At 42.3% G+C, this 17441-nt stretch overlaps 1 protein-coding gene across 3 annotated transcripts in view; it reads right to left on the bottom strand.

Annotated features, from left to right (window-relative positions):
- MAP2K4 (mitogen-activated protein kinase kinase 4) overlaps positions 1-17441 on the bottom strand; it is a 139947-nt gene that overhangs the window by 41251 nt on the left and 81255 nt on the right. For all 3 annotated transcript variants that reach the window (XM_023244457.2, XM_023244458.2, XM_045045142.1), the window contains 2 exons: positions 15066-15185; positions 980-1099 (listed from right to left, as the gene is read on the bottom strand). In XM_023244457.2, coding sequence (XP_023100225.1) covers positions 980-1099; positions 15066-15185 — 240 coding nt within the window. The remainder of the gene's footprint in view (positions 1-979; positions 1100-15065; positions 15186-17441) is intronic.

Below are 17441 nucleotides of genomic sequence, written 5' to 3'. Positions count from 1 at the left end.
CGGATCTCAAGATTTCGATGATTAGCGTTTCATCTGATTTTTAAAATTCCAATTATACACACACACCTTTCATGACTAAAATACAGATCAGAAACTGCCCACATATTTTTACATTAACTCTTAAGGATAAAACGGGATGAGTCGGCAGTTAGCGGGTAGACAATACTGAAAATAGAGGATGCCGGAAAGGAAGAGGCGGGAAATTACTCACGACCGGAATATCTACCTTACAAATCCCTAGAAAACTTATTTTGCACATTCACTAACCTAAGTCGGGTCGTTAGCTGAGATTCTTACGGGTTTCTGAGAGTCTTACTAATTTTACCCTACTGAAAAGGATTTCGTGGACAGCTTTGGTCAACTGGAAGATTCAGAGCAAGAAAGAAAATGGTGAGGAATTCGCTTTCAGAACGACAAACGCGTATGTAAAAAAGCACCTGGCGTCTTTTTGGTAGTCTGATGAAAGTGAATTGACCCAATTAGTAGCAATGCAGGTTACTGAAATTGCTAGGCAAAAATTTAAATAGTTTAGAGTGGGCAGCTCAAAACGTAAACCACAGGAAATATGCTTTGTTTAAGAGTTTCAGTGTAAGGGACTTCAAGGGAACTGCTGTAATTCTGATTAATTCAGAGACAATGGTGAGAATATAACCGATTTAAAAGTAGGAAAAACAACAGGGCTAAAAAGGAGCAGAAAATTTCTTCTGGTCCTACTTACAACACAATGTATTATGGTTCATTGTGATTTTAATGAGCAGAGTATTACAGTTTTTACATAGAATATATTTTGAAAATTGTTTCTCAGGACTTGTATTAGTTACCCCACAGAAGTGACTGTGTCTCTTTTCCTATGACAAATGATTTTCCAGGAAGGTCAAAACCATTCTGTGAAGGACATTCAGATATGGACATTCAAAACCCGAACAGCATCTTTACGGAAGTATAGACAGAATGAACAATTTGAAAACCAGGTACTTACTGCTAAAGTGATTTTGCCTAAAATTTCTTCTGGAATAACATCATCTAATACACTATATACATATTTGTAAAACTTATCAAACGAGGTAGACATGAGTTCCATACAGATCCAACAGTCACCCTATAAAATAACAAATATCTGTTATTCCTTTACATCTCAGGATTAAGTACTATGTTTCCTTTACTTAAAATAGAAATACAATGAGAGAAAAAGCAACTAGCAGTCATTTCTGGTTCCTCCTTAAAGCCCTGGGCAGAAGAGTCCCCTCCTCTGTAAACCCAAACCTATTTGCCCAGTGTCCCCGCTCTTAATTGTAAAGACGGGGATGGTCTTACAGGGAAACTTCTGTGCTTTCACAAAGAGTTCCAATTTTCCCATAATTAAATACAGGTATGGAAAATATGTGGGAAACTGTTCGTTGCCGCTAACAAAGAAAATCGATGACAGTAATCTGGAGGCTCTAGGGTTCGTGGGAGGTCCGCACGAGAACGCACAAGATGTAAGCAGACACCACGGGGATAGCGCTCTAAGAGGACGTGTACCTATGAACGCGGACTACGGAGGGCCTTGCGAGAATGAGAACGGCTACTGGGATGATGACGATTCTGCGTGTTGTTGGGAATTTGTGGACCAGCTGCATCCTGGCAGACTCGCTACCACTAGGCTCCTACCTGGATTGGTTACGTAGGAGATTAATGCCCGAGAAAGCAAAACAGCTTGCCCAGAATAACAACGCCCATCAGTGACAGAGCCAGGAACAGAACCCAGTTTACTTAACTCCTGGCTCCCCTCAACACCTAAAAGCAAGGACCCTTCACGTACACACAGGAAGCATGCCTACGCTGTGATGGAGACTGAGACACATAACGGTGCCCTCACGACAGGAGGCGCCACCTGCCAGAACTTACCTGGCTTCACGGAATTCTTACTTGTAAAACATATTTGACATAGCGAATTTCCAGTTACATTTTCTTAAAAACATTTTTTTTAATGTTTATTTATTTTTGAGAGACAGAGAAAGAGCGTGAGTGGAGGAGGGGCAGAGAGAGAGGGAGACACAGAATCCGAAGCAGGCTCCAGGCTCCCAGCTGTCAGCACAGAGCTGGACGCGGGGCTGGAACTCACGAACTGTGAGATCATGCATGACCTGAGCCTAAGTCGGACGCTCAACCGACGGAACCCCTCAACCTATACTTTCTTTCTTCTCTCTCTGCGGCTTTTTTTCTTTTGGGTGTTCTTACAGACTGCTGTTCACAAAGAGCTGAGTAGCACCCTTTCCCTGAAACAAACGCTCGAATTTATTTTAATCTAAAGACACCATCTCAATAGATACACCAAAAAACTTTTTTTTTATTAGAGAGAGAGATAGCCCACTGAACTCATCTACTTACAAGGAAGGAACCTAACTTCAGCAGCACAGCAAAGTGGAAAGATCACTGGAAGGCCTGACTTCTTATCCAGACTCCCCCACTTGTGCAAGCTTGGGCCCCCCTCTCTGTTCCTCATCTAGGAAATAGGGCTGCCCCGCCATCCTCAATGGACTAGGATATAATCAAATGAGTTCACATATGTAAAGTACAAAATAAAGTGTCCTGGCAGGTGCCAAAAAATGACAGTTAAAGAAATGAGAGGAGGAGGAAGAAGCAGGGGAAAAGAGGAAGGCGACCAAGAGAGAAACAGAGACACAGAACAGGGGAAATAAAGGTAGGAAGGAAACTAGAAATGGGGGTGGGGGGAGCCGTCAGCTCCAGAGACAGAGAGATCTTGTGCTTGCCAAGCCCCATAACCTAATGTAAACTTCTTACCTCTTCGGGCAGTTCCTTTTGACCATAACTGAGAATAGGGAGGAGCAGCGGTGAGCTGCATTTAAAAATTTTTAAAAAGGTAGGGGGCGGGGGGGATGGTCTGAGGTGCCCCCAAAAGCAGCAACAGCAACATTACTTTCATGGTCAAGCACGAGACGGGACACTCACATGACTGAAATGTGAAAGTAGAAATTACTAAATATGGATTTACAGAAAAGAAAAGTGAAGGATGATGAAAACCTGAACCACTGAGATCGAGATAAGTGTTCCTAGGGACGAGAACCAGATAAAACCAATGACATGCTTATATGCCTACAGTACCCACTCAGAAAATAAATTGTTTAAAAAGACACCACTCAAGGGGCGCCTGGGTGGCTCAGTCAGTTAAGCGTCCATCCATCTTCAGCTCAGGTCGTGATCTCATGGTTTGTGAGTTCGAGTCCCACACTGGGCTCTGGGCTGACAGCTTGGAGCCTGGAGCCTGTTTCGGATTCTGTGTCTCCCTCTCTCTCTGCCCCTCCCCTGCTCACGCTCTGTCTCTCTCTCTCTCTCTTTCTTCTCAAAAATAAATAAACATTAGGGGCGCCTGGGTGGCGCAGTCGGTTAAGCGTCCGACTTCAGCCAGGTCACGATCTCACGGTCCGGGAGTTCGAGCCCCTCGTCGGGCTCTGGGCTGATGGCTCAGAGCCTGGAGCCTGTTTCCGATTCTGTGTCTCCCTCTCTCTCTGCCCCTCCCCCGTTCATGCTCTGTCTCTCTCTGTCCCAAAAATAAATAAACGTTGAAAAAAATAAATAAATAAACATTAAAAAAATTTTTAAAGACACCACTCACAATACAAAAACTATAAAGCACCTCGTAATGTCTCTAACAAAAGAAGCAAAACATTGATGAAAACACGTATAAAATTTGACTAAGGGACATAACAACTGACCAAAGAGAGACGCAAAGCGGAGCCTGGTCTACTAGACAAAGACTTTTTATAAAGCTGTGAAGCTGTCAAAATAAAAGACAGTGGTACTGATGCAGGGGGAAAAGTAAACAGACCAATACAACAGATTCAAAAGCCCATGCAACACATGGAAATATGAAGTATGATAGATGTGGCAGAGCAAAGAGTGGCAAAAGCATGGAATATTCAATGAATGTTGCTGGAACCAGTGGCCTTCCAGATGGAAAAGAGTTAAATGAGATCATTACCTCAGACCACTCACAAATAAAGATATAAAAATCCCAAATGGATTTTTTGGAAAGCAAAGGTTTAAACTTTTTTTTTAAAGTTTATTTATTTACTTAGAGAGAGAGAGAGAGAGCGCACACACACTTGCAAGAGGGGGAGGGGCAGAGAGAAAGAGAGAGAATCCCAAGCAGACTCACCCTGACAGACGCAGGGCTCAAACTCAAGAAACCCGAGATCATGACATGAGCCAAAGCTGGATGCTTAACCGACTGAGCCACCCAGGTGCCCCTAAAACCTGTCCAGAAGAGGGGCGCCTGGGTGACTCAGTCGGTTAAGTGTCCCACTCTCGGTTTCGGCTCAGGTCATAATCTCACAGTTTATGAGATCAAGCCCCACATCGGGGTCTGTGCTGACAGTGCAGAGCCTGCCTGGGATTTTCTCTCTCCCTCTCTCTCTGCCCCTCCCCTGCTCGCTCGCTTGCTCTCTCTCTCTCTCTCTCTCTCTCTCTCTCTCCCTCAAAAATACATAAATAAGCATTAAAAAAAAAAAAGATACCACTTCAAACTCATCCAATTGCCAAAACCAAAACATTTAGTAATACGAAATGTTAGCAATGAGGTCTGTGACAATAAATGTCTGTGACAATAAATGGCTTCCCCAACAACTACCCCCTCTTTGTTACATACAATGTGCCCAGCTGAAACTACATTTCTCTGTCTTCGACACAGAGAAGGGCAGCCAACAAGATATCCACAAAAACAGTTGGCTGATGATTCCAGAATGGTCTTTTTGGTTCTTCCCTCTTCTCTTCCTTTGTATGGACATCACAGTTGAACTCTACAAGCCAACTTGAACCACAGGACAATCTTAACAATGTAAACCGCAAACTCAGTAAGCCACTAACAGTTTCCAGTACTGACACCTGTATACAATTCCTGACAAGGAAATCTCATTCTTACTAGTAGGAACACAAGTTAGAACAACCACTATGAAGAGAAATGTCACAATAGCCACTAAGGTGGGAATAGTTCATATGATTTAACCTAGCAATTATATTTCTAGGTGTGTGCTGTATGGAATCTGTAATCTAAGTTGTCAAGGAGAAATGCAAAAAGACGTTCATTTTTACACTGTTTTATAACTGCAAAAAATTAGAAACAACCTTTGTTGGGGATTATTGAAGAAATGTAAAAAATGGTATATTTAATCATTAGAATACTACATAGCAGTTAAGATAAATTAACCAAATCAGGGGTGCCTAGCTGGCTCAGTTGGTAGAACATGAAACTCTTGTTCTAGGGGTTGTGAGTTCAAGCCCCACATTGGGCATAGAGCCTACTAAATAAATAAATAAATAAAGTAATTAATGACCCAAATCTATATATTAAAGATCTGTATTTATCTATATGGATGAATCTTGAAAACTATGGTAAATAGAAAATGCTATGAGGGATACATACAGGAAAATTTCATTTATGTAAACTTTAAAAATACATACATCAATACTACACATTTAGGGAAAAATACACATTGGAAAGCCTAAAGAAGTTGAAAGAAATGTTAACTCAAGACAGTGTTTAAAACTGTACAGTGAGAAGCAGACTAGGATGGGACCCTCAACCATAGCTATACTTTAAAGACAAATAAAGAGCGGGGCGCCTGGGTGGCTCAGTTGATTCAGTGTCCGACTTCAGCTCAGGTCATGATCTCACCGTCCATGAGTTTGAGCCCCGCGTCCGGCTCTGCACTGACAGCTCAGAGCCTGGAGCCTGTTTCAGATTCTGTGTCTCCCTCTCTCTCTGACCCTCCCCCATTCATGCTCTGTCTCAAAAATAAATAAACGTTAAAAAAATTTTTTGGAAGACAAATAAAGAGTAAATATGCCCAAGTGCTAATCTGCAGTGTTGGGTACACTATAATTCCTTTGTAATTTTTCAGTATGTTTGAAATATTTCATAGTTTAAAAAAAGCAAGAATTACCTTAAGAGACTAGACAAAGATGAGCATATTAAACCAAAACATGCAAAAAATAGGAAGGAAGAGTGATCATAATAAAAAAATTTTTACGTAGAAAATAGAAAAACAGGGATGCCTGGGTGGCTCATTGGTTAAGTGTCCGACTTCGGCTCAGGTCATGATCTCATGGTTTGTGGGTCTGAGCCCTGTGTTGGCATCTCTGCTGACAGCTCAGAGCGTAGAGCCTGCTTCAGATTCTGTGTCTCCCTCTCTCTCTGCCCTTTCCCCACTCACACTCTGTCTCTCTCTCTCCTCTCTCCAAAATAAACATAAAAAAAAAAAGGAAATAGAAAAATATAGAAAATTCTAATGACAGAAAATTAATGCAACTGAAAGCTGGCTCCCTGAAAGACTAATAAAACTGATAAATCTCTAGCCAGATTCATCAGGAAAAACTAGAGAAGATGCAAATTATCTATTAAATTGCCAATTAATTTGACAATTCCGATGAAAGGGACAAATTTCTTCAGAGAAACAAAACTACGGAATGTCACTCAAGAAGAAATGGATAACTTGAATAGAGCTCTATCTTTGAAAGAAATTGTATTTGTAGTTAAAAATCTTCCCACAAGGAAAATTCTACATTCACATGGCTTCAGGGGTGGATTCTACCAAACATTTCCAGAAGAAATACCAATTCTCTACAAATTCTTCCAGAGAACTGCAGACAGGGACTACTTTCTAGCTCGTTTTGTAAGGCTAGCTCAGATACACAGACACAAACTGATATGCTGATTCAAAAGCCAAAAACAGGGGCGCCTGGGTGGTTCAGTCGGTTAAGCGGCTGACTTCGGCTCAGGTCACGAACTCACGGTCCGTGAGTTCGAGCCCCACGTCGGGCTCTGTGCTGACAGCTCAGAGCCTGGAGCCTGTTTCAGATTCTGTGTCTCCCTCTCTCTGACCCTCCCCCGTTCGTGCTTTGTCTCTCTCTGTCTCAAAAATAAATAAACGTTTAAAAAAAAAATTCAAAAGCCAAAAACATTACAAGAAAACTACAGATCAGTATCTCTCAAGAACACAGGTATAAGACATCTAAATAACATTTTAGCAAACTCAATCCAACAATATGTTAAAAAGGTAACACATCATAATCAAGTGGATTTACCCTGGGAATGTAAGGTTGGTTTAACATATGAAAAGCAATCCATGTAACTTAGGATATGAAAAAAAGAATTTCTCTAACACCATACACAATCATCTTAAGGATGCAGAAAAAGATTGTGACAAAACTCTAACATCCATTCCTGATTAAAAAAAAAATCTCAGCAAATCTGGGGTGCTTGGGTGGCTCAGTTGGTTGAGCATTCCACTTCGGCTCAGGTCATGATCTCATGGTTGGTGGGTTCAAGTCCCACATCGGGCTCTGTGCTGATAGCTCAGAGCCTGGAGCCTGCTTCAGATTCTGGGTCTCCCTCTCTTTACCCCTCCCCCTTCATGCTCTCTCTCTCTCTCTCTCTCTCAAAGTAAACAGACATTAAAAAAAAAAAAAAAAAAGACCTGGGGCACCTGGGTAGCTCAGTAGGTTGAGCGGCCAACTTCGGCTCAGGTCATGATCTTGCAGTCACTGAGTTCGAGCCCCTCTCAGGCTCTGTGCTGACAGCTCAGAGTCTGGAGCCTGTCTCACATTCTGTGTCTCCCTCTCTCTCTGACCCTCCCCCGTTCATGCTCTGTCTCTCTCTGTCTCAAAAATAAATAAACGTTAAAAAAAAAAAAAAAAGCCCTCAGCAAATAAGAAACAGAAGGGCACTTCCTCAACTTGATAAAGAACATCTACAAAAAACCTACAGCTAACATCACCCTTCCTGGTGAAACCCTGAGTGGTTCCTCCCTTAGATGAGAAACATTACAAGGATGTCTCCTCTCACTATTTCTATTCAACAGCGTACTAGAGGATCTAGCCAGTGCAATAAGGCAAGAAATACAGAAACAAATGCAACCAAACCACAAAGAGGTAAACTCTCTTTGTTCACAGACAACGTGATAATCTACGTGGAAAATGTGAGGGAGTCCACAAAAAGCTACCAAAACTCACAAGTGAGTTTAACAAAGTTAGGGTAGCCAAGATAAACAAACAAATATCAACCGCATTTCTTTATATCAATCACAAAACAAGAGGAGACAAATTTCTTTAAAATATCATTTATTGGCGTGCCTGGGTAGCTCAGTCGGATGAGCATCTGACTTTGGCTCAGGTCATGCTCTCATGGTTTGTGAGTTGGAGCCCCACATCGGGCTCTGTACTGACAGCTCGGAGCCTGGAGCCTGCTTTGGATTCTGTGTCTCCTTCTCTCCCTGCTCCTCCCCCACTTGTGTTCTGTCTCTGTCTCTCAAAAATAAATAAATGTAAAAAAAAAATTTTTTTTGAAGATCATTTATTCAGCACCAAAAAATACTAAATACTTAAGGATAAACTCAACAACAAAAAAAGTGATAGGACTATAAAGTGAAACCTACAAATATTGCTGAGAAAAATTAATGTAAATAAATGAAGTAAAATATCAAGCAAATGAGTCATTACACTGGATGTCTTTAAAATATTGATACCCCTCCAACTGACCTACAGATTTAGCGCAATCCCAATACATTTTTTCAAAAAAGTTAACAAATTGGCCCACGTTGCAATTACAAACTTTCACCCTCCCAAAAAAATGCCATTACTAGTCTAATGGCTAAGCCACAGATGAGGGAGCAAATATTTGCAATCCTTTATCTGATAACAAACCTGTAACCAGAATACGTATTTTTTTTTTATTTAAAAAAATTTTTTTTTCCAACGTCTTTATTTATTTTTGGGACAGAGAGAGACAGAGCATGAACAGGGGAGGGGCAGAGAGAGAGGGAGACACAGAATCGGAAACAGGCTCCAGGCTCCGAGCCATCAGCCCAGAGCCCGACGCGGGGCTCGAACTCACAGACCGCGAGATCGTGACCTGGCTGAAGTCGGACGCTTAACCGACTGCGCCACCCAGGCGCCCCCAGAATACGTATTTTTAAAACTCCCAAAACTCAGTAAGAAACAAAAAAAACAAGTTTTTAAAAAAAATGGATAAAAGTCCAAAGAGAAACTTCATCAGAGGAGACATAAGGTTGGTAAACAATCTTATGAAAGGTTGTTCAACATCATTAGCCGCTCAAGAAACACAAATTTAAAACACAATGAGATTCCAGTATACACCAGCTAGAATGGCTAAAAATTAAAAAGACAGACCATCCCCAGTGGTGGAAAAGATGTGGAAGAAAGAGAACTCTCATACATTACTTTTGAAGGTGGAAAACAGCTTTATAAAGTCAAACATTCATCTACCACATGATCCAGCCACTCCACTGCCAGGTGTTTATTTCCCCAAGGGAAATGAAACCATGGGTGCCCCTCACAGACTTGTACACAGATGCTCACAGCAGCATTATTTGTAACAGACAAAAACCAGAGGCAATCCAAAAGTCCCGCAGCGGGTATAAAGGGGTAAAACAACTATGGTGTATCCCCACAGTGGAAGACCACTTCCAGTACTCAGCAAAAAAAGAAACCAACTATTGCCACACACCACAACAGGAATTGCAAATAATTCTGCAGAGTGAAGAAAGACAACACGTACCTACTGTAGGACTCTACTTATGCAAAATTCTAGAAAAGGCACATTCATCTATAGTGGCAGAAAGCTGCACGGTGGCAGAAGGGACGTGTGTGTGTTACATACAGGGCACAAGGAAATGTGTGAGTGATGGAAATGTCCATTATCTTTTTTTTTTAAGTTTATTTATTTTGAGAGAAAGAGAGAGCAGGGGAGGGGCAGAGAGAAAGAGAGAGAGAGAGAGAGAGAGAGAGAGAGAGAGAGAGAAAATCCCAAGCTATCTCCACACTGTCAGTGCAGAGCCCGACATGGGGCTTGACCTCACAAATCCTTAGATCACACACAACCTGAGCTGAAATCAAGAGTCGGACACTTAACCAACTGAGCCACCCAGGCACCCCGGAAATGTCCAGTTATCTTCATTACAGTGATAATCCTACAGGTGAATACACTTGTTCACACATATGAAACTGTGCACTTTAAATATGTGCATTTTAGTGTATGTCCCTTCTATCTCCATAAAGCTGTACTTAAAATTTGCAAGCGAGAAGGAAAGGAAAGAGCATGAGTAGCAGCAGGGGTAGAAAGCGAGAAGGAGATGAAATTCAGCTAATATCACTGCCTTCCATATAATCCAGTGAACTTCTATGGTTACTCAGAAGTGTATGTTCCAGACTAGAATTTCTCCAACCTCAAAAGATACCTGAAGGAAGGACTTCCACTCAGTGAATTGTGAAAATATATATGTTAAAGGACATTTGTTTAAGTGATTCTAGGTTTCAGCGTTAATAAAATAAATGGCAGGTGCGGACCTTTTACACAAGCTACAGGCTAGAAGTTACGTTTATTATTCAGTGCTGTCAAGCTCTTTGTTTTCCTGTCTACAAAGTATGAAAACGTGTTGCAAAACCCATGCAATTAGGTGTCTTAGTAACATATCTACATCAAATCCAAGTTGTACTTTGGGCTTTTTATTTGAGTTCAGTTCTACCATAGAAAGAAGTGCAAATGGTTGGAGACAATGGCAAAAAACTGAGTTACAGGGGCAAATGGGTGGTTCAGTCAGTTACGTGTCCGACTCCAGCTCAGGTCATGATCTCGCAGTTTGTGAGTTCGAGCCCCACGTCGGGCTCTGTGCTGACGGCTCAGAGCCTAAAGCCTGCTTTGGATTCTGTGCCTTCTTCTCTGAACCCCCACCCTCTCACGCTCTGTCTCTCTCTCAAACATAAATAAACATTAAAAAATTTTAAAAACAGAGTTACAAACTTCAGTATGAAATATTATTCACTCACTGTCTGAGTAAAGCTATGGGACTTTCAGAGGCTCAATTATTCCCCCAACGGCAAGATTAATCTCCTCGCAGCAGCCGCAAGAAGAAAATTAACGTCTTGCGAGCTCCTTGATGGATGGTTGACTGAGCCAGACCATGAACCGATGTCCTACGGGGGATACAAATTATGAAATGAAATGTTCTGGTGGGTTCCTCAAGGCGACGGGAATTAAAAGCGATTTGTCTTCCTCACAGCGGTAGTGAAGCAAGAAATCCAGGGGCACCTGGGTGGCTCAGTCGGTTAAGCATCGGACTTCGGCTCAGGTCATGATCTCACACAGTCCATGAGTTCGAGCCCCGCGTCTGGCTCTGTGCTGACAGCTCAGAGCCTGAAGCCTCTTTCAGATTCTATTTCTCCCTCTCTCTCTGACCCTCCCCTGTTCGTGCTGTGTCTCTCTCTGTCTCAAAACTAAATAAACGTTAAAAAAAAAAAATTTAATAAAAAAAAAGAAGTCCAGACCGCATCCACTCACTTCTGCTCTTTCCCTTCATAACCCAGAATTCCGGGTCTATTATTGGAACTGAAGGTCACATCATTAAAAAGATCCTAAAAGTGATCACCCTCGAGAGAAAAATGTTCCTCTAAACCTTTATTTAATCTGTTTAAAACGTTAACCTTTGTAACATCAGGAAACACGCTGCCCATGCACTCTTTAAAGGTGAACTTTTTGCTTCTGAATTTCATTTTGTATTATTCAGCAGGTCCCCATTACCTCTTGGCGGTGGGGACGGAGGGAAGTTGACAATCAGCCTGTTGGGGCAGTTTGGGACTTTATACAACTGAACTGTATCAATGTTAAAAAGTAGATTGCTTTCTTATCTTTAGTATTTTTTAAATGTTTTAACGTTTATTTATTTTTGAGAGAGACAGAGAGACAGAGCATGAGCAGGGCAGGGGCAGAGGGAGAGGGAGACACAGAATCCGAAGCAGGCTCCAGGCTCTGAGCTGTCGGCACAGAGCCCGATGTGGGACTGGAACTCACAAGTCATGAAATCATGACCTGAGCCCAAGTCGGTGCTTAACCGACTGAGCCTCCCAGGCGTCCCTTTACTTATTTTTGAAAGAGAGAGAGAGAGAGAGAGAGAGAGAGAACTAGCAGGGGAGGGGCAGAGAGAGAGGGAGACACAGACTCCGAAGCAGGCTCCGGGCTCTGAGCTGTCGGCACAGAGCCTGACGCGGGGCTCAAACGCACGAACCATGAGGTCATGACCTGAGCCCAAGTAAGACACTTAACCGACTGGGCCACCAGGTGCCCCAGCAGATTGTTTTTTTTAAATGAAGCTGAAAAGTTCCTCATCTCTGGACCACTTGTTCCATCACAGAAATAACAGCGAGGTTTTTGCCCGTGAAGTCTCATCTCTATCACTTCCTGGCTATGTGATGCCCATCAAATCAGTCCTCAAACCTCAGCCTCCTCTCTGGAGAAGGGGGATAATGCCTCTAAGCCCCCTGAGACTGTTACCAAGAGAATACACGTGAAAACTCTAGAATGTTCGATAGATGCTTGTGCTTACAGCTGCATATCTCAACTCCTTGCAACCTCCCTGAGATACATAAAACTGAATTTTACCCAGCTGGTGATAAGAAAAGATGAGCATACTGTTCAGACCCTATTCCAAGCTGTCTGTGTTGTTTCCGATACTTTGCAATCATGGGTATCACTCTGGCTTCTATTCGTAAAATCAGACGTCCACCCCGTGTAGGCTGGGGTTACGCACTGAAGTGTGGCTTGCGGGAACGATGAAACAGTGGCCACAGGAAACAGGCTGGCATGTGCCAGCACTCTGGGCTAAGACTGAGCCGGCAGGAGTCCAGAGCAGCAGTGAATACAGCCCTGGGAAAGCAGACGTGGAACGCGGTTAGGACAGAACCCCTAGTCGAGTCCCTTAACAACTCCCATCCTGCATATGATCTGAAGAGTCAAAAGGCCAGAGGATTTAGTGATTATGAAGAATAAATCCATGGTCTGGGGGAAGAAGGGAGGAGGAGATGGCAAGAGCCTTGGGCGACATGAAGAAAGTTCCAGATGTGATCTTACAAACGGCACGATATTATGTAATACTTAGGTACGTTCCCGAACACAGAACTGCACACTGTCACGACACACAACCGACGTGCTTTGGTGAAGTAAGTCAACAGATTCGGTGTGTCTGGCCACAAAAACGAATATCTGAGTCATAAAAAGTACAGGGACAGGAGTAGAAAGAAATTGCATGAAACTAGACTTAACAGTCATGAATTACGGATTCAACGAAGCAGCGGGCGCGATCATGAAGCAGGATTCCATTGACAGAGTCACCCATCAAAAGCACAGAAAAGCAAGTAAGTGCAAATGTAGGGATCGAGTGGGGGAATCAATTGACTAACCTCTGCGTGACAAGATTTGATACATTTCTAGCCAGGGTTACAGTCAGTGCTGTCTCACAACACAGTATTTTTTAAGGCAGGAGCCACAACAAAACCCCCAAGGCTACATACACGCTTTGTGATCCAGTCCCAAAAAGAAGGGGCAGGGGGCTCCTCACCAGCTCGTAACGACCCCACCAGCACAAACTCAGCCTAACATTTTCAAAATGAGAATCGTACTGGGGCGCCTGGGTGGCTCCGTCAGGTCAGTGTCCGACTCTTGATTTCAGCTCAGGTCATGATCTCATGGTTCGTGCGTTCAAACCCTGCACCGGACTCTGTGCTCACAGCACAGAACCTGCTTGGGATCCTCTCTCTCCTTTCTCTCTCTCTGCCCCTCGCCAGCTCGTGTGCGCTCTCTCACACTCTCTCTCTCTCTCAAAATAAATAAATAAACTTTAAAAAGAAATTAGATTGGTATTTTATAGAGTATTAAAAGTGTGTAGGGGCGCCTGGGTGGCGCAGTCGGTTAAGCGTCCGACTTCAGCCAGGTCACAATCTCGCGGTCTGTGAGTTCGAGCCCCGCGTCAGGCTCGGGCTGATGGCTCAGAGCCTGGAGCCTGCTTCCGATTCTGTGTCTCCCTCTCTCTCTGCCCCTCCCCCATTCATGCTCTCTCTCGCTCTCTCTCTCTCTGTCCCAAAAATAAATAAAAGTTGAAAAAAAAAATTTTTTTTAATAAAAATATAAATAAATAAATAAATAAATAAATAAATAAATAAATAAATAAATAAATAAATAAATAAAATAAAAGTGTGTAAAGGTTCAGGGCACCTAGGTGGCTCAGTCAGTTAAGCATCCAACTTCGGCTCAGGTCATAATCTCACAGTTCATGGGTTTGAGCCCCACATCAGGCTCTGTGCTGACGGCTCAGAGCCTGGAGCCTGCTTCGGATTCTGTGTCTCCCTCTCTCTCTACCCCCTTCCCCGCTTGTGCTCTGTCTCTCTGTCTCTCAAAAATAAACATTAAAAAACAAAAAGTGCTTAAAGGTTCATTCAGTTGAAGTCCTACTCACCTAACTAAATACCACAAGTGCGTGAGGACTGTCCCAGACCCCAGAAAGTATCTGATCCAAGCCCAGCTCCAGTCCCGCCCACTGCCCTAACTCCCTGCCCTATGTCAGGCAGTGGAAGGACTGGAAATGACAGAAGTGACAACCTTCAGCAGGACGCAAAATACCCAGAGGCCGAAAGAAGACACGTGAGCCCATGACCATCCGAGACCGTGCAGTTTCTACAAACAGCTCTGGATAACAAGATTTGATAAAAGAAAGAATTTCTATTATGCCTGTTTATTTCCACCTGGGTTGTACTGAGGGTTCTGGAGGAGGACGAGTAAATGCTTATGTTAAATGCAGATACATCTGATGACAGAAATAAAGTTTCAAAAGGGGGACCGTGGAGGGGGGAACACCAAGGGAGTTCAGAGTCAACAACAGGAAGAACTTAACCCACGGTAGAGGGTTAATATTCAGAAGTCGGCTGATTTGCCAGGTTCTTAAAGAACAGAAACTCTAAGAAAGGAAATAGGGGATTCACATACAACAGCCATAAATACATATATGTATATAAAAAGTACGAGATTCGCCCCTTAACTGAGGAATGGTGAGTTCTGGAAATTAATACGTAGACTCTCACGGTTACACACTAAACATTGAACAGTTAGCTTACTGCTACTGTATGGCAATTAACTGAAGATCAGAACCTAAGCCTGTCATCCTCTTATCTACTCCAATTCGATATTTATTCGTCGGCTAAAACCCCAAAGTGTTTGCTCCTACCTCTCTGAAGAGTGCACCATAAAACTGAACAATGTACGGGCAGTCACTACTGCGCATTACTACATCCAAATCCATAAGAAGTTGTTTTTGTTCTTTTTCATCCACTGTTGACCGAATTCTCTGGAAAAGAATGACAAAAGATGTCACAAACACATAAAACAACTTTAGAAACCTGAGAACAAAGGCTACCACAAGACTGAAAATTTATAAGCAAATGTCATAAATGCTAACCAGACATAAAAAATGATCATCTTCCTTAGACTTTACAAGAACAATTTTTATCGCAGAAAAACAAAATAGCACTTAGGAGATTTGTTTTACGTATTTATGTTTTTTGGGGGTTTTTTTGTTTTGTTTTGAAGCAAAACAGCACTTAAGAATTTCTTTAAAGGACACAGGACTTTTTAACCACAAGCATCCACTAATGACGTTGGAAGTTATATAACAAAGTTCCTAGCAGTGAAAATTAACCGTCACATGCAAATATAAAGAAAACCACAATGAGCGAGACTTTAAGCAATTCTTGTGTGAACAATCGTGAGCTTCACATCCTCATTCACGAGAGCTGGAAAAAGCGTCCAGAAGAGGTCAAAATGGGAATCAGTTCAGGGGAAGCTCAGGGGCCCCAGTCCCTGCCCCCCAAACCCTAGACTGCAATAGTCCCCCTTTGCCACACTTTCTGGTGCATTAAGAACAAAAAGTTTTGGGGTGCCTGGGTGGCTCAGTCAGTTAAGTGTCCGACTCCGGCTCAGGTCATGACCTTGCGGTTCGTGGGCTCGAGCCCCGTGTCAGGCTCTGTGCTGACAGCTCAGAGCCTGGAGTCTGTTTCAGATTCTGTGTCTCCCTCTCTCTCTGCCCCTTGTCCACTTGCATGTGCTCTCTCTCTCTCTCAGAAATAAATAAACATTAAAAAAAAAAAAAAAAAAGAACAAAAAGTTCTACCTGACTCTCTACCCCAGGAGTCAGAATGTAGGGTAGTAATAACATATGGAAGAAAAATCTAAAAATGAAAAAACAGAGGGCTCTTTGTCTATCCCTAAACTGATGAGGCCCTCTTCTCGTACACGGCAGACCTGGGGTATATCCCTAATCCACCTGTAGGACTTCTGTGCCAAATTCTAAAAGACTGCCTTGAATACCTAGCGCCCCCACCTCCCACCACACAATGGTATTGCACATGGACACGTCCGGAGGGACCGTTCCCACTGCACTGGCGAGACAGGAAAGAATCAAGTTCAGAAAGCGTAAAACATGAATAATGAGGTTATAGTTTAACATCGAGGCATGCAAACAACGTTTTTCTCATCAAGAAGGTCACAAGGTCACAACGCACCGCTCTGTACAACGTATGGTACATACTTACAAGGCAAGTTAGTATATCAAAAAATACACAACGTGGCATTTTGTCTTCCAAAGACTTCAAGGTATCTGTCCTCAATGTTCTTGAAAGGGATGAAGGCAGACAATTAAATCCTTGAGCCCATTTTACAGGAGAGAAGCCAGAGGCACAGAGAGATACAAAAGACGTATTCCGTGTAACATGACAATAAGCGGTTGTAGAAGGAATAGAAGCAGCTTCTTTCGTTTTGCTCTCTCCCCACGAAATGAGACATTCCGTATACTCCCCACACGAATTTCATTGTGCTACTTAAAATTTATAGCCCGTTAGCTACAGTACTTGATAGCAAACAGAATTTACTGACTCCCATACATCTCATATATACGGATTGACTTAACATTTTTACATTGGATATTAACTGGCCAGATAAACAAGAAATAAATATGAAAAATGAAAACCAATGACAAAATAAGGCTGATACTTGTAAAATCAAGAAAAGTTTCCTTCTTTCTCTCATTTCTATATTTTATGGACTATTAGATGATCAGAGTTTGGGGATAAATAACTTTTTTTTTTTAATCAACATCAGGATAACGTTTGCTCACAAAGTATGTTTGTAAAAAGTCAAAACAGCCCAGAGATATGATTTGTTATCAGTTCAAAACCATGACGTGGATAATTCTGGTAAACATTTAAATTACATTTTATTCCTGTTTTTAAAAAAAAGTAACTTAAGGCGGCTCAGTCGGGGGAGTGTGCAGCTCTTGATCTTGGGGTTGTGAGTTCAAGCCCCACATTGGGTGTAGAGTTTACTTAAAAAAAAAAAGAAAAAAAGAAAGAACGTTAAAAGAATAGCTGTGAAAATACTCATTTGGGGAAGGCAATTTTTTAACATTTTTAACATTTTTTAAAAGAAAAAGCTGGTGATCAGAGACAAATGGGGGACGAAAAAGGAAATGATACTCTGGGGGAGATGTCCATCAACTAAAGGATTCTCCCTTTAAGGTTTAAAAAGGTTTTAAAGGTTTAAAAACTTT

The sequence above is a fragment of the Felis catus genome, chromosome E1 (genome assembly GCF_018350175.1).
Source record: "Felis catus isolate Fca126 chromosome E1, F.catus_Fca126_mat1.0, whole genome shotgun sequence".
Classification (NCBI taxonomy): Eukaryota; Metazoa; Chordata; class Mammalia; order Carnivora; family Felidae; genus Felis; species Felis catus.
Note: the sequence above shows the minus strand (reverse complement) of the source record. Positions and strands in the feature narration are given on the sequence as shown.